Genomic DNA, 22,118 nt, shown 5'->3' on the forward strand with positions numbered 1-22,118 from the left:
TACACAGGACACTAGACAAGAGCAATGCAGCATTTCAACAAGTTAAAACCTCATTTGTGAAACAATGATTTACCCCAACTGAGAGACTGAGGGTGGCGTGTTTTAGTTTTTATTAAAAATTTTAAAGAAAAAAAAATTGACGATGTTTTTTGAATGCTAGAGACTATGCCAAACCACAGATAAATGTGAGAACTGAATTTAAGGAGAAAGCTCAAAACCTGACAGGGAGATGGTGTCATAACAGTCAGACTTTCATTACATCAAAACAGGGCAGATTGTTCCATTAGTCTCTTTGGAAGTACAAGATTAAACCCCTGGCAGCCCGTGCAAAGAACTGGTACACGCCACATTCAGAGTAGTTACCGTGTCAGGATTATTTAAAATTGATCTGGATACAGTAAGTATTCAAGTGACTTAAAACGCCTCAGCTCATGATCTGAGGCATAAAGAAAACAGACTTTGGTTTTAGGTATAGCAAAAGAAACATTCTGTTAATTCAAGATTTTGGGAGATGGCTCAAGAGCGAAAATAAGGCTGTGCATGTGCCAAGGACAGCGACTCAGAATAGCCTAGCTCAACCAAGGAAAAACTGCTGGCTTCAAGTTTGTCCAAAATTTTATTTTTCACGGGGGGGGGGGGGGGGGGGGGGAGATTAAAAAAAAAAAAAAGTTCAAAGCTGTTCCACTCTCCTACAAGACCGTCTCTATATAACAAAGCTCTAAAGTCTTCTTTTAAAGGTTTAATCTTTCTTGATCCAAATCATGGCTAGACATTCTGTTGTAGCGCTGCACTTATCCCAGAAACACTGGTGCCAACCTTTTCATCTCAATCCTGAGTACATTTCCCAAAATTCCCAAGAGGATATTATATTCATAAAAAAAATAAAAATTACGATACCAGTCATTTTCAGCAGCTGCCATTTACAGAGGCAGAACTGAAAGACTGCTGCCCGATATCCAACATCTCCACAAAACTCAGCGTTATGTCATTGTACAAACCGCAACCACATGAAAGCCTCACAGGTTTCACTGCAGTCAACTCTTAAGACAAAGCTCTTTAACAAAAATGTTTAAAAATTAAATGCACACATTTAACAGAAAATATACCTGAAACTGGACAGAAGACTCATCCAGTGCTAAATTAAGAGGCGGGACCAAAAAAAAAAAAAAAAAAAAGGCACAACAGAAAGGCCCTGAGGTACAGCAACTGTCAAACAGTTTGGCAACACCGATAGGCTAGTTTACAACTTAAGTATGAACTGACCCAACTGAGTGGGCAGGAAAGTCCCCGTGTGACCTGAAAGGAGGTGAATGTGATAATAGCTGGGCAGGAATCTCAGTACTGGCAGGAATGAAGCAGACCTCCCTTCACTGGAGGGACGAGAAACATCGAAAAGGCCTTTAGTTCATATCTGCTACCAAAATGCTCAGTGCTTCTTCACAGTCACTAAACCTTTAACAGATATGAGTCAATATGGTGATACTGTAATTGGCAAGGTTAAAAAAAATATAATAATAATCAACCCTGTGAGAGCCATGACGGAACAGTCCTTATATTTAGTCTTTTTCTATAAAAGTTTAAAGTATCACATAAATCTAAGGTCAGTTTTTTCCTTGCAACTACTCAACCCAAAAAAAAAAAAAAAAAAAAAAAAAAAAAGGGTTAATGTAAATCTTAGCTCCTGAAATTTAAGCGTTTCCTATAAAATTACAAAGCAAATAATTTGATCTGTCAGTCAGACTAATTTTATTTGCATGTAGTATGATATCGAGCTTCCCTGGACAAGAGTTTAAAAGCAATGCATCCATATACACCTTAGCATTTTGACTTAAGTGATAACCTCTGCAGTGTCTAGCTGTCAGCTTGAAACGTTCAAAAGACTGTTGCTGATAACTGGTCTTAACCAGCCTTTTGGCCACAGTCCTGTTTCCACCAGTCAAAGTAGAGGTTCAAACAGAGTAATAACCAAATAGACAGCATTTGGCTTGTTCAGTTAATGGTGCCAACTAAAGCCAAACTGCATTGTTGGAGAAAAATTTCAGTTTTTACCAAGTTTTTATTGTCCAATATTATTTTGTTCCACTTCAAGGCACCAAATATCTGGCATTGAGTAGTTCGTAAAATAAGAAAGCAGCATAGAGTCCTCTTTAAACCAAGTTGACAACGGTCAGACTATACAAGGTCTTTCAGCTAAAGCTTTCATGGGTCATTGGGGGAACAAAAAACAAATCAAAAAGCGCAGGAGTCAACTATTCTAAATGTTTCCTATATGGGAACGTCAACACCAAAAGCCCTTTAACTTTAGACCCCCACAAATATGAAGCTCTATGCAGTAAAACAGATCGGATAAAGTACTGAGCCAGATTCAAAATCTGAACAGCATCGAATCTTTTCTGTTTTTAGGAGACAATTTGAGGTGGGGGGGGGGGGGGGACCCATCAAGCTCTTTGTCTCATTTCCACTGCCCAGTAGAACTACAGAACTGTTTGGATCAGTGAAGAATAGCAGCATAAGCAAAAGAAATCAAGTGATATTGTTTACTGGACATGGAGTTACAAATCTATAAACAGGCCAAGGCAGAATTCTTTACACTGTAATAACAGGAGACCTCTAAATCTATCACCATCCCTTTTTGAAACCATTTCCCTTCCTGAATGTGACAAAAACCTCAGACATTTAAAGTCCACAGGGGAAAAATAAAATAAAATGGAGGGCATGTTAAAAAATAAAAAATATATTAAAATATTAAAAAAATAATGCTTCACCCCTAAAATTGAAGAGGGGATTGTTTGGCACAGACATGCTGAATCAACTGATGTAAGCAGGAGGGTCCAGGGTCCCATCAAGAGGCTCAGACGATGGCGTTACTGCCGCGGAGGCCCACCCCACGGGCAAACTGCTCCAGCAGGCCGGAGATGGCACCAGAGGGGCTGGGAGCTGAGGATTTGAGGCCGACAGTGGAGCTGTAGGCTGCCAAGAAGGCTTCACGTACTGCCTCCAGACGGGCCTGACGCTCAGAGGGGAAGGAACACCTGGAGAGGACAGAGGAAATAAGCAGGGGGGATAAGATGGAGGTAAAGGTCTGAGAAAATGCATCTCCTGCTGAGACCAGAGAGAAGGCAGATGAGTCAAAGGGAGGACCCAGTGGAAATGCATCTCCCCAATTCTCATTGTCTACTGGGCAGTAAGCCACCTCTACTGAACATTTCAGTGCCCTGGTTCCAAAAACTTTTAAAAAACAATTTCCTGACAAATCAAAGCTTGTTTGACAGGATAAAAGCACAAACAAACTTTATGATAGTGCTGTATTAGAAGTAGCACTATTCATGTCAATTATGTCAGCACAAATGGCAAGATATTAATGTGATTGCAGTTTGAAATATGGTCAAACATTAGTTATAACACTAATGTGCCTAACTCATTGAGCCCTTTTATTACATTGATCTTCCATGGCAAACACTACCCCACCTTATCAACTTTATGCACTGCTACAGCTGCCAGCACTAGACAGTCATTAGGCCCTTCTCTGAACCCTGTTATTGGTCAAAAGAGCTGGTATTCCCCAGTAATGGGACCTCTATGAGACGTCCACCCTCGTCATGGTTCTAATTATGTCAACTTCATATGGACTGACATTTATGCATTTCTCTACCATCACTGATCATGTGATCAAATGTGGTACATTTACTCATATATTCATACAATTAACCTAACAGCCATGAACAAGTCCGAATCGGTGATAAAACGACACCCCACAGGCCCTGGGAGGACACCCCACAGGCCCTGGGAGGACACCCCACAGGCCCTGGGAGGACACCCCACAGGCCCTGGGAGGACACCCCACAGGCCCTGGGAGGACACCCCACAGGCCCTGGGAGGACACCCCACAGGCCCTGGGAGGCCCCACCCTGGGGTCCAAACCAGGAACTTTGTTAAGTGACAGTGGTTAGCACGGTCACCTCAAAAACACAACATTTGTGACACAGACAATTTACCATGCTGGTAGCACAGGAGTGTGTTAACAGCCAGGAAACACTGTTATAGTCAAGAACAGTAGGGACAGATACACTGAAAAGAAATGCAGACTAATGACAAAGATCACTTTGTATGTAGGTTTGCACAACCAATGCTAAAGTAACTGAAACCAGCAAACTCTTACTACACCGTCATACAGCCCAGCACAAACTATGGTTACTGATTTGCTAAAGAGATCCTAAACTGGCACAAAATAAAAATGGTATCACAACTGAAAATTTCACAATAAACTGTGGACCCTGTAATGGCAAACAGATCCAGTGTTGGAATGAAGGAGGAGATACCCGAGCATAAAGCTAGCCGTGGTTTAATTTAAGAAGTCTAAGCTGTTTGTTACTAACTGAGAAAAGGGTGACAGTCTGCTTTTCTGCATCCTTGTCCCACTGGGAAGTGAACCTCTTGTTTAAGACTATGAAACCATGCCATCTACAAATCTCTTACGGGACTGAAACCTGTCTACCAGTGGAGAGGTACTTACATTCGTCCACTGGCTTCATCCTGAAAGCTGAATGGCAGGGGGGAGTCGTAGGCAGCGATAGCAGTAGATGAGTTGGAGGATGAGGCCGAGGCCAAAGGTGGAGGGAAATGGGTATGGTCATGGATGCTGCCACAACCGGAAACTATCTGCCAACTACCATAATCTGTAGAGAGGGAGGAACTTGACCGAGCACAGTCCGCTGCTAACCTGAGAGACAGATAAGAGGGACAAAAGTAAAAGAAAGCCCCCAGAGCTCATCTTGATCAGTAGCATGACTGAAATTTGTGGTGGAGCAATCTCCATTTATGATACCCCGACTCAGTTTCAAGTCTGTATCAGCAAACGAGTTGTATCCTGATAACAAGTGGTGTTAAAAAAAAACAAAACTATTATATTTGTTCCTATAATGCATCCAAGATGTTTTAGGCTTTGGGTCCACAGTCAGCTGTTAATAGACCTCTCTGCATTAAATCGTACTTGTTATTAATCTCTGGCTCTCTTCCAAAGCATGTCTTTGTCTCGTCTTCCTTCCCTCACCCCAACCCAACCGGTTGTGGCAGATGGCCACCTCTCCCTAAACCTGGCTGCGCTGGAGGTTTCTTCCTGTTAAAAAGGAGTTTTTTGCCAAAGTGCTTGCTCATAGGGAGTCATGATTGTTGGGTTTCTTTCTGCATGTATCATTGTATGGTCTACCTTACATTGGACTTTTTGCAATAGCACCTTTTTCTCAAAACCATAGTGTTGTGCCAGATGTATGACATTAGAATATCGTGTTGTAACTGCTGAATGATATGAAATCTTAAAGCCTTCAAATGGGACTACACTGATTTTGATTTCTAAGGAGACACCACTCCATTCTCCACTTTGTCCCGTTTTGGAGAAGCCAAATACTGCCCGAGTCTCAACACTGGTACCAATGTCTGCATTTCTTACCATATACTTTAAATCTTTTTGTTAAGGACAATCCATGAACACAGTCTCATAAATGTATCCATTTTATTCAAGTACTCTTGCTAGATAAAAGTGATACAAATTAATAAGATGTTGCAAATTTGAATAAGCTGAAACTGTTTAGCACACAGCATTTGTTGCTTTTGGATGCAGCTGCATACTGTCGGAGCGTTGCAAAAATCAGTTATACAATACAATCACTTAAAGCTTAAAAAGTCATGTGTGTTGATGACAGAGTGGAATCCAATTTGTCAAAATCCATTCACAAAGCAGGTCTGTTATGCACTAAACCTTTTTTGGCCTACAACTGCAAAGAGCATGTTATGTAGACCATCTTGTCTTCCTTAGGATGGGAAGTGTTCAGAGGGTTTGTGCCTTTTCCTGTACTTGTACCTGTCACAGGGTTTCTGAGAGTGTTTAAAAAGCAGCAAGTTTAGACTTCTTTTACTGAAGAAAGAAAGTTTCTCTCTGCAGTTGCAGTTTTGTAATAAAGGAAATGAGCAGGTACTATGCAACAAAATCCTCCACATACACTTGCCTAATAACAGCATTTAAGTGACTGAGAACTTCAAGCTATCTGATTTGGAAAATTTCCGAATACGTCAAACGGTGCAGTTGAACTCAAAGGGAAGTGATAGAAACAGAAATGAAAGAAGAATTCAAAGCCGACAAAGAAGCTGATCAGACTTCTAGATAGAGGAAGTGGAACACTCCAAACCAGGCCCTGAACATTTTAACAGGTTCAGATGACAACAGTATAGCAGTGGTTGCACTGTCGTAGCAACTGTATTTCACTGCTCGTAAGTAAAAGCAGAGCTGAGAAGGTGCATCTGGTGATTGTCCAAAGTGTTAAGTGTGTAAAAGTACGCAGTCGAGCAAACTTGAACTGGCGGCTTAAGCTACATTGACTCCCTCACCTTCTCCCTGGAACAGCCAATGGGCTGCTGCCAGTACGAGTGTCGCCATGCTCCGACTGATTGGATGAGGAGCTAGAAGACCTGGCGTCATTTGCTGTGTGGGAGAGGCGGTCGTCCAAAGGGTTCTGTTTATTCCAAACCACCATTGGAGAAGAGGAAGTGTTGCCTTTTCTCCTGAGGGCAGAGAGTAAATCACCATTAGCAACAGCTTGTTATCCGAGGCCAACGACACCACCACTGCATAAGTTAGATGTTGTATGTGGTATTCCTTAGACAAGGCATCTTTGGCTTGGAACACGTGCGTGTTAGTTCTAAACTAGCAGAGTGTTGGAGCTGTGAGCATTTCCTTAAAATGCAAAGAACTTGTTTGAGATGACACATCAACTTCAGACACTTTAAGGCCTTGGTGGGGGGGAAAAAAAAAAAAAAAAAAAAAAAAAAAAAAAAAAAACACAGACTAGTCCAGCATAGGGTCACAACACAACCATCCAAATTACTCTAGCTTGCATACGATGACTGCAAAATGTTTAATAGAGTAAGTACCTGGAGACTAATGCAAAACACCCTATGAAACAATGACTGGGAGGTGAGCATTTACATAATACTCATGCACCTCTACATAACCAGTCAGATTCCTGAGTGACTCCATTCAACTTGCCCTGCATAGCTGAGGAGGGTCTCAAGCAGACAGAATCAAAAATTGTAATTGTGTGGATATGAAAAGCTTTTACATGCGTTTTGCAGACCTTTTGTTATCCACTGAAGGAGAGTAGATTTGCATTTTCTACGGTATTGTTTTTACTGGACCGTATGTATTATACAACAGTATAAATATTCTAGGAAGCTTGCAATAACTGGAAGAAAAGATCAACCTAAAGACACTTTGAGAAATTAATCCTTGAATTGTGTGAGCATGTGTGGTGCTGACCAGTTGGAGGCTTGGGGCTGACTGGAGGACAGGTCCACAGTGTCATTGGTCAAGCTTGATCCACTAGCAATCTCTTCAGTGATGAGGGAAAAGTCACTGCTCAAACTAGTCACACTGCCACGGTCCCTGGACTCTGAAAGCAAACAGCATTTCATCCAACATGTCACACAGGAGAGCCTGAGTAGCACCAACCAATAAAGGTTTACCCCCCTCCTTCAATGTTCCCAAAGCTCCCGTATTGTCCGCCCCACCCCAGCTAAATATAGTATTTAGATGTATAAAACAAAGACATTTACAGGGGAAGGCTGGAGCAATTCCCCCAAGATTCTGCAGTCACACGTCTGCTGCTCAGACAGTGTCGTCCTCAAACACTACAGCAAAGGCCTGAACAAAGCACCATTTGCACCTATGAAACTGACCGAGTCTGACATGAAAAAGCACCCTGATGTGACTACCACATTAAGAGGTTAAGAGTTTCTTCGAGCAAGTTTTGGATTTTAGGCTTGCACTTTTATAAAAGATTAAAGTACCATTTTAAAATCACGGTCTCATTGTTTTGCTTTAGGCACTTAAAGTCTCCTTGCATCAGACCAGAGGCAAGTAGGATGAGCTCCCACTGCAGTCTTTAGCATAGCACCAGAGACTGCTTAATGCTCAATACCTTTCTTTCAAGAGTTTGAGAATTCTTGAATAACACCATTAGTGCCAAATGATTGGCATTTGATGCCACATTTATGATGTCTATATAGATATACAAGCCAAAGCCTGCCTATGTATAGTTGCTGAACAGCGCACCCAACTTCTGATGGTTGTTTTCAGCAGCCATGTGACAAAGCACAAAGTCATTTAAAGACCATAGTGAGACGTGCTGTAACGTATAGATCAGGGGTCCCCAACATCCTGACTCCAGCCCAAATCTGAACCCCAAGAGGGTTTTTTTCCCCCAGACCGCAAAGCATTTTCTCATTTGCCATGTTTTATTCCTGCCGGCTACCGTGGCTGACTTTTGAACAGGCGCGTGGGGCAACTATGTGGGGCTGTGACATTCAGGTCCACACTCCAAGCCAGCTGGTGGTGATATTGCACCACCAACACAAACACAAAGGAAACCCATGCAGGCCCTTCAGTGCAGGTTGCTAAATTCCTAGCTTGGGAGCTCAGGAATGTTGACAGTATAATTATGACTTGGTGCTGCACAGATGAGTAAAAGAAGATGGCTTTGTCATAAATATGTAAAGTGGATGATGAAAATTGGGCATTTAAAGATGAATGGACAAAATTCGCTCACGACTAACGAACATTTGCATCCATGCTTAAGAATTGCATTGACCCCATTTCACCCAAAATTTAAAATGCTAGCTGCAAATGTCCATGCAAATTTCTCCCACTAAAGTGAGAGCCAGCACAGTTTTGCAGGATGTTTTAAGTTACATTGTGTCGAGTTTGTCAAACACATTTTCTGCAGTTTAAAGCACTTCCTGATTTTCCTGAATATTGAGGGGTTTTAATGTTTTTGTTTTTTTAGGTGAATTGTTTGCACCTTAATGTTGTTTATGTGCAACAGATGTTGCAACGATTGCATAATTTAATCGTTTTTTGTTTAATATTGGTACTTGAACTGGATTGCACTTGTCTGTCCAGGAGATGATTTAATGGGCATAAAGTTAAATGATTAAAACTAATTTCTAAGTACTAAGTTTTAAAAAGAGACTTTCCATTTGATTCAATTTTATATGATGGATTATGCAGAAGAAAAATAGAATTGGGCTGAAAGGCCTGTTGCTTTACCAGTAAACCATATGATTAAAATGTCCTCTTTGCCCATTTCATCCCAAACCATTTCAATTGGATTTCTGCTTAAAGCGATCTGGCCTCCACAATCACTCTCCTTACTATTCCAGAACAAAGCTAAACACTTTACATTTCACTAGATTAAATAACAGATTAGGTATGTCTGAACTTTTGATACTACATATCAGAATACCTTAATAATCCCCAAGGAAATTATGTGGTTACAGTTGCTCCAAGACAAAAGTAACAGACTGTAATATATTGTATTATTTAATTAGTTCAAAGTTTAAAAAACATAAGAAATGGCTCTAATATACACAAATAGCTCAATTATTAAATATCCAGAATACTACAGAGGTAAAATATATATATGATTGACATTTTACTCTAAACTGTAAAACTTTGTCATTTACACCCTTTTGCACGTTCTCCACAGTAACTATTGCAGTGTGTACTGTGCATTAGATGGAGGAGTTGTACAGGCAGGAATGATTTCCTGTGTCATTTAGTGGTGCATTTGGGTATTATAATAATATAGGCTCCCAAAATATCTGTAATTAATTAGCTAGATCCATGAAATATCAGTCAAAACTTCTACAGATGAAAGCATGCAAAAGTGACTCACTCAACTGGCAGAGCTCTTCCACAGTGAAATCACCGTCTTTGAAGTGAGAGTTCTTTCTTCTAAAACTTAAAGGTCAGACATTAAAAGACTAGTGAACACCTGATAGTGAATCCACACAGCTGGAATTTGACTAGGTAATGTGGTAAACACACCTCTGCTTTTTAACTGTAGAGAACTTCTCTGAAACAATGTGCTTCAAAAAATTGAAGCAAAAAAAGAAAATCTGAGGAGGAAAGAAGAATGTCTGATGAAACAAACAGAAACCATTAAGACAAAAATAGAAACTGGTAATAGCAAGGGGTACACAAACTGCATGTAGCCTTTCACAAACCAAAATTCACTCAACGCATTTAGGTGTTATTCCACATTAAGCTAAATGATTATGTCAAGTGTCATTTTTACTTGCTTTAGAATGAGCTACAACTTCATTTTAAATACAAGTACCTCTTCCCCTTTGGAGAGTCGATCTGGCAGCATGTGACTGAATGGGGAAAAAAAAGGAATGACTGAAAAGCTTCCATTGCCAAACCTCCTCAGCATAATAATACTATAATATAAAATTATATAATAGTTCTAAACTGACCAGTTCTTTGTCATAATTAAAGAGGATAAATACAGAATACCAGCAGAGCTGAAATGGATCGGAGACGTTGATGAAGCACATCAACATCTGCACCTGACGGCAGCTTTAAAGGACTTTGATAATTAAACTACAATGCACCATATATTCAACTGATCCAAGTGTGTTTGGGATAAACTCATAGCACCAGATTTAGTTGAATACTTTTAAACAAACTGAACCTGAAAGCTAAACATTTTAGCTTAAAGATCTGAAAATGAGTGACCGAGTTTAAGCTGTTCAGTGAGGGGATCAAAAAAGGCTTAAAATTATCTTAAATGCTGCACGTCGCAAGTTTACCTTCCCATTAATCAGTCACAACTCAAATATGTACTGTAGACAACCAAGGGTCTCTCAAGTCAGGTGGCACTACGAAGTGTCCAAATCACCTCCGACATATTTCTGCTGGCCAAATCAACTTATCTTAACAAGTTGCTGTGAAGTCCTGAAATAACAGATGTAACATTCTTACCCAAAGAGGAACCAGTCGTAAGCGATAGTCAGATACAGAATCTCTGTGGGCTCCAGGCTGGCATGCACTGCACCATCCTGTGAAAGATGGGAATAACTGAGTCGAACAGCAGTCTAGTAGGTTTAGGCTTCAGCAGGTACTGTGTACATGTCTAGTAGAAGTAAAGTGCTCACGTTACTTCTGAATAGACCTCTCAGGAAAAGCACATAGGAGCATGACAGCAGTCTGGTTTAAATGCATGCACTTAACTCATTCACTGCCATTGACGTCTATAGACGTCAATTACGTTTTTCAATGGGAGGGGCTAGAATACATTTTATTTTTTCATATATTTGTAAATAAATTGTTTTGATAAAACAACCTTTCTCAGTGTTATTTCTGTTTTATAGAAGTGAAAAACTATTTTATATGTTAGAGGTGTCACAAAGCAAGAAATATTAGTGTCAAAGGCAATTTTCTGCTTGAAATTTATTTCTCACAAAAAGCTCGTTTTCTCCCTTTTTTTGGTCAAAACAGGCATTTTTGGTGGAACCCACCTCTCTTCTACAGCTGATTACTAAAGAATGGAAAATGGTAGAAACAAGCTTTTTTTTGGATGAAAGAAGAGAGTCTGTTCTTCATTTTGGTAGGTTCAGCATTTATATGATCATAACACAGTTTTCTGTGGCTCTTCAAAAATGAGTAAAAATGCTCAAAAACCCTGGCAGTGGGGAGTTACCCGATTTGAAAATGGCTGGCAGTGAATGAGTTAAGTGAAACTATCCACGGTTTAAAAAAAAAAAAAAAAATTAAAATTATATTGACCATTTGTAACTATATAAAAAGGTAATAATCTGCTACTTTTCCACAATGTTCCTCATGCCATGGATTCATTTCAACTACAGCCTTGTGGACCACCAACTGTAGCTTTGGTGAGCTAAGCCTAAAAGTGCTTGAATCAACTTTGCAGTTCCTGCAGGTACTGGTTACACTGGCTTCACCAATTTTGTCCACATCTCCGAAACAGAACAGATAGTTTAAAAAATAAAAAAAATAAAGTTGGCATTTCTGCCCTTTACAGAGGTGCTGTGTCACATTGGCCAACGTAAAACATGTCAAAGTCATGAGTCTAGAGAAGGAAGCAGAACTGCTCTCTGAAGATTCAGAAAGTCACCATGGCCTTAATTTTGCCTGTGCCCTACACAGTATCAGCACACCATGACAGAGCTGACTAGTTGTCCACAGATCAACAGTTTCAGTTTTTTCAGAAGATTGCCATGTGGGTCACATCTTCAGAAGACTTTTTTTGCATAAGTTGGAATTTAAAAATAAAATAAAACAAATTGTGGTGAATACAGCGAGGTCAATTACAGCACAGAAAAACTGACACAAGGAGCAGTGGTGGATTTGTGGCAGACTGATTAAGCTGGGGATTACAAGAGTCTAATGAAGGTCTGAAGGACCCATTGAGGTGTTTGGTGTCATGTGGAGAAACAGAAGGAAATAAAAAGATTTAAAAACCACTCAAGAATAGAAAAGACTTACTGCCCAGAGAGAGAGCCTGAGGAGAGACACGAACAGAGGCGTTCTGTCCCATCCTGATATGCAGTGCACCAGGAGGCCGCTATCATCTGAAATGACAACACCTGAGAGGTCAATGCTGTAAGCACCTTCTGGAAAGCAAGAGTATTATGAATAGGTAGAGTACATAATGCACCACAGAGTACAGAAGTGTTGTGTAACATGAACTCGATAGATGAACTCAACTGGTGTACTGAACTGGAAACAATACTGAATGATTCAAGTGAAGACGACAGCACCGAGACTGAGCAACATGCATATTCTGTTTTGCAATGGCACAGACTGAGTGCCAGTATAACAGCTCTGTGATGAACTGCCTTCATGAAGGATGCTGAACCACAGCTTGAAATTTATAGATGTACAGGGAAATGCAGAGAAACTTGTTTATTGCTCTGCATTCTGACAAAGGACAAAACAATAGACAGTAATTGGCATAATAATCCTAGTAGGGACTAGTAAAAGCGTTATACAAATACAGGCCATTTACCATATGTAACTGTATTCTAAATCATACTAAATAAATGGAATTAAAAATAGTACCAATATTTGATGTAGTATAAATGAACAAAAAATAACTAAGGACCTTGGAAAGAAAAGTGTCTGGACTTCTTTAAGATGGTTCTAACTAGAACTGAAGAAGCTTCTCGGATGAAGGTGAAACCTCTTCAAGCAACTTAAAGAAGTCCAGACGCTTTTCTTTCCAAGTTTCCTCAGACTACGATGTCCTGGATGACTGAGAACATTCACAGACAATAAATAAAGCACTGCCAACTAATGTTTATTTAAGGACTTTTTGGCTATTTGAGATGGCTACACAGACCATTAATTAGGTTAAGGCAGTGTTTCCCAACCACTGTGCCGTGAGAAATGATCAGATGTGCCGTGGAAGATTATCTGGTTACATTCTCTTCCACTAGAGGGCAGTACAACTACCTGCTCCAATTAAATGGGTTGCCAACTGCCAGTAAAACAGAAGACGAAATTACATAATGGCCATGCTGTGAGTGAGACAATATAGCAACAGATAAATATTTGAAAAGAAAAAGTATTCAGTCTGATTTGGGTCCTGGAGAAAATTCTGACCCAGGTGAAGGCCCTAGCATGAGTGGCAAAAAAGGTATACTGGGGACAAACAAGCCAATTCCGTTATGCCTGGTGCACGGGGGGGGGGGGGGGGGGGGGGGGGGGGGGGGGGGGAAATAAAAATAAAATAAAAAATCAATATGCTTTTTGTGACATTTGTTTGGAAAATTCACACGGGTTAAGGAACAGTTCTGCTACTGTGGTTATCATGATGAACGCTTTAAGACATCTTAAACTTGAATTAAAACCAATGTTTTGACACAAACTGACCTGAGCATTTTGACATTGTAGTTCCTTAAATATCTACTCAGATTATTCTGTTAGAAGTTGGACATTGAAACAGTGACAGTCTACTCAAAGTCTTCAGCTGTTTGGTGGTGGTTAACCATTAACCAGAGAATTATCCAGAACAGGAAGTGAATTAGCTACAAAACCTTATGCTAAACCTGGTTTCTTATTCAACAGTTGATTCTATATTACATCCCAGATTACCACTCATTCTGACAGAACATAAAATAACTGCCAGGGGAGTTACCAACGTAGCTAGATAATGGCAGGCTTTCCTTCTACAATGACTTTGACTGTTGCTTTATATTATGATTGAGCTGCCTCCAATCCACAACAAGAAAACACACACCTACCATCACTATTGATGATGTGGAGAAGTAGCTTCAGGTAGTTCTGGGTCTGCTGCACCAGGTCCCATGACTGGACAGTTTTCACAGAGAAACAAACATTAATTGTTTGATAAAAACCTTACTTTGCACTCAGGATCTTACTGGATTACATCTTAAACTGGAAAGGTCCTTCACACTGTGCGTCAAAACTTGGCCTGTTCCTCCAACCACATTTAACCAAATCGATAGATTAAAACCCAGAAAGAAAATCATTTTCTGCACATTTTGGCATTTAGCTTTACATTCGTGGACTCTAAAACCACATTCTGTGAGGTCAGACACCATTTGACTGTACAGTTTTTATCAGCACGAGTACACCAGCAACCCACAGAGAAACATTACTATAATATTACTATGCGCCAGTTTGTCCATGTTTTGTTTGTCAACCTATTACAGCAAAAGCATCATGGGGAAAAAATAAAATAAAAACTTAGTGACGCTAGTGTACAAGCAGTCAAGTTATGAATAACGAGCCAAGATCTGTGCAAGTTGGACAACAGATGGAGCTATAACACCAGTAATATCAGCACATGACAGTTATGGCAGATAAAGAACTCAGTAAAAGCAGGAAGACAAGAGAATTAACCTGGTACTGAGTCCAGTCAATGTTCAAGTTGTGAGTAAAGCACCTGGGGATTGTCAAAGGAGCGTCCACAAAGTCCTGTCAGAAGATACAAAGAAGAATGCTCAACACAGAGCTGACTTCTGACCAGTGCCTGATCTGTCTGAGCAGATTCTCTACCTGATTCCAGTTAAACACCAGACCCTCTGCTGTGTAATCTCTGTCTTTGTAGTCCTTGAAAAACTCACAACCTGAAAAACAACGGTAAAATGTAATTTGTACGGCGCCAAATCACAACAACAGTTGTGCAAGGTGCTTTATATTGTAAAGTAGACCCTACAACAATACAGAGGAAACCCAACAATCATATGTGCCCCCCCAACAAACTCCTCTGTAAATTAACCCAAAGTCAAGCTATAATGAGAGTATACAAAAATATAAATAAAATGTCCAGTTCCCAAATATTTTCTGCCTGGCAGAAGGTTTTATGTCAAATATGCACTTTATACAAAGCAGAAAAATGAATAATTAAATGCTTAAGATTTGACAAATTTTACTAGCTTAAAGTGCAACATCCCAGAGCTTTAATTTGGGTAGACAGCACAGGTACATGTTATGAAAGAGTAGTAGTAATAAAGTTTTAAGCACAAACACCAAAATGGTAGTTTAATTTATTACTATATTATCAATCGAGGGCTTTGTTCTACAAGTCACAGCTGTTCGTGGACCGCCTCTGTAATTCCACTCATATTCCATTACTGGCTGATAAAGCACACCTAGCTCTGGTGAAAGGGTCCTTACCTGGGTAAGGCACAGAAAGCAAAGTGAAGTCTGCATAGCGTTGGGCCTTGTCTACCTTCTCTGATGACGTCACGCTGCAGGGACACAAGGAAACCAAATGAGATTCATTATAAGCAGTCACCCAGAAACATGAAATAAACCCTTTTATTAAAAGCTGTTGTAATGTGATAAACTAGCAGTGCAGCTTCTGCCCTTTCTGAAGCTGACAATATTGTTTAAAATTAATTAAAAAGCTTATTAATGTAGCTATATATCTATATCTCTTATAATACACTGAATGATGCAGCAGTGATTGTGGTGCTCTAGACATAGCTGTTTATAGTAAATTGGGGACACACACACGCTAAACTGAGTAGCCACATCAGAAGCCTCCCTCTAACCCCTCTTCTTCTAGGAAACTGTGACCTAAATGGCACAGAGTGTGAATGAACCAGTACAGTCTGTTACTTACTTGAGGCCAAACTTAACCTTCTTGTTCTCCACCATTAAGTCGCAGATGTAGCGAACTGACAGGTAACGCAGCAGCTTAATGTCATAACCTCGAACCTTATCGAAGAGATGGGAGTCACCGTTCCTGACGAGGAGAAAAGTGAAGAGATAATGTGAACATGCTATCATGTTCAAAAAAAATGATAGCATAGACAATTTATCTGACACATAGTAACTGTTATTAAATGATCTAAAACACTGGAGAAGGAAAACAAGTCACTTTCCAAAATATAGCAGGGACGGGGGGGGGGGGGGGGGGGGGGGGCACATCACAGATGTGTGTACATTTATTAGTTTCTAGACATGAGCATAACCAGTGACCAGGCAGATGGTTAGACCTCAATATTTGAGATATTTTGGCTCCTCATCTAATGAGCAAAAACAAACCAAATGATTAAAATAAAGTACGACTGACGTTTAACACTTGTTAAAATTCTTGTCATTTCTATTGCACTTTAAAGAAACCCAATTTATAGAGATTGTGAAAACATGCACATAGCATATAAATGTTGGGCATTTGCTGGGTGTAGTTTCTAAATGTACGTGTGTTACAGCATTAAATTATTTTTCAAGTTGTCAACCAATGATTGGATTAAGAAAAAAAATATATAAGATTTAACTTTCAAGACCAAATATCCAGGCTGTAAATTCTGTGGGTTTTTGTTTGTAGTTTTTTTAAAACCCTGTATGATCAGGTCAGTGACAACATCAAACCTACCCTCAGAGCCAAATTCTGACTTTTCTCTTAAAAACAAAAGTCCTATTAGACAGTGTTAAGAATGGATTAATTTGTTTATCACAGATGAGACTTTGACTCCATGAGATTAACACAATTCTTAAATTACAAAATAAATACATTTAAAAAAAATGTCCTGTGTGTACAGCAGGTAAGGTAACCATTACCTGACTACCCTGTCATCCTCTGGAAACTCCTCCGACTCCGTCCATGTGTCATCACTGCCCCCTAAACAAAGATAAATTATAAAAATAGCAGGAAAACATTAGTCGGGTCAATCTCTCCACATACAGGCTTGGAAATATTAATTGTTGCAGACTTTGCATAAGTGCAGCATCAGATAAAACATTGTTCCAATAAAAGGGGAAGTTAACACCTTAATGGAAGTGGGAAATCATTCAGCCATCTTATTCCACTCCTCCATTTAAGAGTTATGAGAGGGCTGGAACCTACCCCACCTCATGTGTGAGAGGTGAGGTACACCCTAGACAGGTTGTGAGTATAGCAGGGCTAACAGAGACAACCACTCAAGCTCACATTCACCTCGTAGTATCATCACTGAACCTAACGCACATCTTTGGAGTACTCAAGCAGAACCCACACTTCCACAGAGAAAGGCCCAACCAGTATGCAGACTTGAAACTAGGACCCTGCTCCACCCACTAGTCCTAAAATGGGGTGTAAACAGTGAATGCACTCTTAAGAGTTGTGTAGTCAAATACAAAGAAATTTGCATGTGTGAGCCTAGAAGTTTTCACTCCATTAACAGCAAGTGTCTTCCTAAAAGTCAATCCCAAGTCTCTGGAGAATTTTCTGAAAGCTTCTGTAATGCAGAAGTAATCTTTGCACTTAGTTCATAGAGTCTCAGTGTGTGCAGCAATGCAGAAATGGCACCATTTGTCAGAATGCCAGGAAGTACAGCTACTGTACCACAGCAGTGAACTTTGCAGCCTGAGAAATGCTAAGTGATCTTAATATTCGGTGCAGTTCCACCCCCCACACGTTCCCCTCAACTGATGTTAAAAGGGAACTAAAACAGAAACAACTGTAGTCATCCCTGATGAGCTGGTGATTTTCAGTGGAGGCAACCTTTCAGTCAAAACAAAGGCTCAGAAAGAAAAGGGCTGCAGCTACTCACAGGTCAGAATCTAAACTGAAACTTATCATGAAAATAAGTCAGCCACAACTTCACGTTTATACTAACTTTAAGCCATTTGCAGGTGTGTGTGCTTTTACCTGAGAAAATGTAGTTGTAGCCTGTGCGTCCATACAGCTCCCCCCAGCCTGCCAGTGTGGATGATCGGCATATATGCTAAAATATGGCAAGCAAAGAATACAACATTTTATATTTCAGTCATTGTCAAATTTAAACATTCAGAAAACTGAAAATTTTGAACTTTCAGCTACTTTACTTCTTAAAGGAGGAAAATGCCCCACAAAGTCAGTCAGACCAAAATTATGGCCTCGCAAAATAGCACGGACAGTTAGCATTAGTACCCTAGAATCATTGTACCTCAGCGCCTCGTGCCTTAACACAGATGTAACATTAGCTGGTGCTGGCACTACGTAATCTTTAGAGTGTTACAGGTTCACTGCACCCACACAGATCTAATAAACTTAAGTTTGATGCATGCAGGCTGAATTGGGTCCGAGATGCTCTGGCCCTTATTCATCTTCTACTCGTTCCCGCGTTCCCTTTGGTTCCTCACAACAACACGAGAAGGATACATAATTCAAACGAGCTTCTGCTTCCAACTCAGCTTAATTTTTTTTTCTTTGTTAGCACTGTACACATTTTACCCGCATGTTTAACCTCAAACTATTCAGGTTGGGTTTGTTTTGAGTACTTTTTTTTCCCCTGCTTCACAAGAGTCAGTGTTAAGGAGCAACCACAGCATGAGGAGGTCACACCTTTGACATCAGAATTTTGTCACATGGAGGAAAAAGAACAGTTGTATGTAACCAAGACCAATATAGATACCTTGCCATTGTAGAGGATGACTGGACAGACGAACCTCCCTCTACAGCGAGCCATCTTACTCCGGTTCACTAGGTCCTGCAGCTTAGAGATCTGCACAGTGCTCTCAAACCTGTACACACAAACCACCACATGCTCTGCACATCAACTACACAACACAATCCAGCAGTTAACAAATTTCTGCTCCAAATGAAACCAGCCTCATTTATGCAAATTTACAATAAAGAAATCTTAAAAGCTTTTACGCTCATATTGCCGATCTTCCCCCAGCTTCAAAAACTAAAATAACTGCAACCACTACAGCAGAAATGAAATTGACAGTTACAGCTTTTTTAAAAACTTTCTTAGAAAAACTTTAGCACACTGACACATGAAAGCCCTCAGCATTTTCATACATTGCTCTGGTTTGACTGTTTTAACTATACATCCTGCCACCTGACTAAATCACTGGACTGGTCCATTTTGAAAGTTTAAACTAATAAAAATCGCTAGTAGTGGCAGGAAAGCAACACTGCACTGCTGAAGGAGCTTCTTTAAACACTTCCGCTACAAATTTAGTTTGTTTTTAAAAAGCCACCAATATTTTGCCCACACTTAACCTTATGTAAGTGCAGTCACAGAAACACCTAAGGATTACCTAAAGTAAAGGGATCAAACGTGATAAAGCGGCCAGAGGTCAGTCAACGATTAGAGTCAATACCTGATACTTAACAGATGACTCAGCATACCTTTACCCCATAATGCAAACATTTATTACAGATGCAAGCTGCAATATTGGTATTAACTTTGTATCCAACTTTAGATCATTGCAACATTTTTGCGACATGCTTGAAACCCTGTGCAACTCTGGATAATCTTAAACATTCATTTTAGTGATAAACACAATTTCCCAGTTTTCCTGATTCTCACTTTTGTCTCCACTAAAATCCATTTACATAAATACATTTTGTAACCATGTTTCTTGCATCGTACTCAGTAGTTAATATGCACAGTCCATTGCCCCTTTCAATTTAACGTGCAGCTTAAACATTTGTGAGAAAGTGCATTTTGTTTTTAACTGACACTTAAAAAACTGGAAACATGGCTGCACATGAATACATTCAAAAGGAATATTTAAGTCTTAAACAAAACACTCCAAAAAGCTATTTTTGCTTCATCATTACAGGTAACTGTGCAAAGATTAAGAGTCTAACCTAGAAAGAATCAGAAAAGTTTCTGATGTAAAGTCTGCCAGCATTTTGGCCTCATACATGTTTGCTACTTTAGATTACTAAATGACTTAACATTTCTAATTGTCAACTGATAAGTTGCTTCTATACTCCCCTGGGTGCAGTTATACATGTGGTTGCATGCATTAACTGCAATCAGGTTTTTGTGTTCCACAATTTTTCAGCTGACATGAACTTTGGAATCACTTTAACTGAAAGAAAATTTCTTTTTCAATGTATGAGTTTCAATTGTGTAAAACTAATTGACAAGATATAAAGATCTTGCTGTGCATATGAAGGATTTTGCTGCTATCTATTTCTAGCACTCTACTGGAAATTTGTTGCGCTACATGAATCAGCAATGAGAAAGAGGGCCTTTTTGAATCACTGCTATAATGTGACTGACTCCATGTGACACAACAGTCACTTTACCCCTCTGCCTCCTTTATGTGTTCAGAGGGGCTGCAGACGGAGGATGATCTTTGGTCCCCACACCATAATAAGGTGTGCATGGAAGAAGAGGCACACAAACAAACAAGTGGGTAATTTGTAACTAGGCTGAACTTTGTATCAGGGGAAAAAGGATGGGATGACTGAGCAGTGGAGATATACCTGTCTTTCTCCACATCTAGGCATTCATACTCCAGGAAAACTATCTGTCGGGGGTAGTGTCCACACACTTCTCCGTTGGTGTTCTGGATGATGCTGTACTTGTAATCTCTGGCAAACAGCTGCAGACAGCGTGTCTCTATGGCCTCCACCTGAAGGAGATAAACATATTAATAGTCCTTAATGGTTCCTTTAGATAATACTATAGTCCAAAAGGCTCATGTGGAGAGACAATAAGATCCCATTGTTTTGGTATGGCAGATTCTAGCCACACAGTCCAAATGCATACCCATAGATTGCATTATTAGACACTGAGCAGTCAAACTGCTAGCCAGATGTCTAAACATTGTCCACACAATCATCAGAGTCTAGCTTGAGCAATACAACTTAAAAAAAACATGCATGCAAGTTACGTACTACTGTTTGGATATTCTTTTGCAGAGTTGAGCATGTCTTCAGTGCAACTCATCATTTAAATTGATTGATTTAATACAAACACCATTTGGCGCATCCTTAGCAAAAGTAGTAACTTATCATGAAGCTAAAGTAGAGAGAAAAGAGAAGTACCTGCGGAGTGACTTCCTTTGCCCTGTACTGCGTCTTGGAAAACAGGTCTATCAAATCCGTTATTTCTTCACTCTTTCTGACCAACAGCCCGGGAGCCGGGAAGCTGCCGGCCGTGGGGAGGTGGATGTCCGTCATAGTGCCTCGACCCGCTGCGGTGGCTTCGAGCCGCACTCGACCTCCTTCAAACACCGCTGAGCCTTGTCCTCTGGGACGGGGAGACCGACCAGGCCATCCCTTCCCAGCCAGCTTTTTCCTGACTGCCCGCTTGAGGGAGCCGGAGCCGGGGAGTCTTCTTGAATTCAGGGCACCAGCGAACCGTTCCACTCTCCAAACACAGCCTGTTAGCCAGCCCGTAAAGCCGGTCACTCAAACCACAGCTGCTGCCGCTGCAGGCTACAGAGGTTAGCAAAACTAGCTAACAGGCTAGCTCAGGTCCCCAGGCGTAGCCTATCGTTCGTCTTTTCCACCAAATCAAAGCCCTGGTAAATTCATTCAACATAAATAAACAGCCGTTTTATTTTCTGACATAGGGTAAACTTTCGTTCGTCTCTCAGCACCAATAAAGTAAAACTCCCCGCCACCTGGAGTCAGGAAATCTCCAGGATCCTTCCCGGCCTACTCACGTTTCCTCAGTGCCATGTCTTCCTGTCTCCTTAGAAACCACGACCATAAACTGTTAAATGTATACAGTAAACTGTCCTGTCGCTGTAAGGTAGCAAAATAGAAGTGGATAACAGCCTCAGCAATACCGAGTGGTGTCGCAAGCTGTGCAACAGATACCGAAGTAAAACAGCAGATAAACAGGAAGCAGGTTTAACCATGTGACAGCCATCACCCCCTTTAAATGGTGGTGCCTGATTGGATCAGCTGGAAGGACTCGCTACTACTTTACTACGGCTGGGTAAACAATCTGATCACAGTATTTGAGCGGAAATAAAGACCGAGTTAAAAATTAAAGTAAAAAAACCCGATGATTTTACTAACCTTAACTTTACTTACCTTTCTAATTATCCTAGCAGACCACTTTCATAT

The 22,118-nt window shown here is 40.3% G+C and overlaps 1 protein-coding gene across 2 annotated transcripts; it reads right to left on the reverse strand.

The window, feature by feature from the left end:
- Positions 1–597: 597 nt before the first annotated feature.
- On the reverse strand, positions 598–21,872 carry mtmr14 (myotubularin related protein 14). 2 transcript variants are annotated; one of them, XM_026169096.2, is made up of 20 exons: positions 21,710–21,872; positions 21,087–21,565; positions 20,523–20,671; positions 18,706–18,814; positions 17,961–18,036; positions 16,892–16,952; positions 15,951–16,073; positions 15,500–15,573; positions 14,879–14,949; positions 14,723–14,797; positions 14,101–14,167; positions 12,341–12,426; positions 10,817–10,893; positions 10,170–10,206; positions 9,878–9,948; positions 9,726–9,790; positions 7,310–7,442; positions 6,382–6,555; positions 4,514–4,720; positions 598–3,032 (listed from the first exon to the last, which is right to left on the reverse strand). In XM_026169096.2, the coding sequence occupies exons 2-20, from the start codon at positions 21,219–21,221 to the stop codon at positions 2,852–2,854; spliced, it is 1,971 nt and encodes a 656-aa protein (XP_026024881.1). In that variant the 5' UTR covers positions 21,222–21,565; positions 21,710–21,872; the 3' UTR covers positions 598–2,851. The 2 variants fall into 2 exon arrangements, with proteins under 2 accessions (XP_026024881.1, XP_080158289.1); XM_080302163.1 differs by lacking the exon at positions 4,514–4,720 and having other exon boundaries at positions 2,719–3,032.
- Between the last annotated feature and the right edge of the window lie 246 nt (positions 21,873–22,118).

The sequence above is a fragment of the Astatotilapia calliptera genome, chromosome 5 (genome assembly GCF_964374335.1).
Source record: "Astatotilapia calliptera chromosome 5, fAstCal68.1, whole genome shotgun sequence".
Lineage (NCBI taxonomy): Eukaryota > Metazoa > Chordata > Actinopteri > Cichliformes > Cichlidae > Astatotilapia > Astatotilapia calliptera.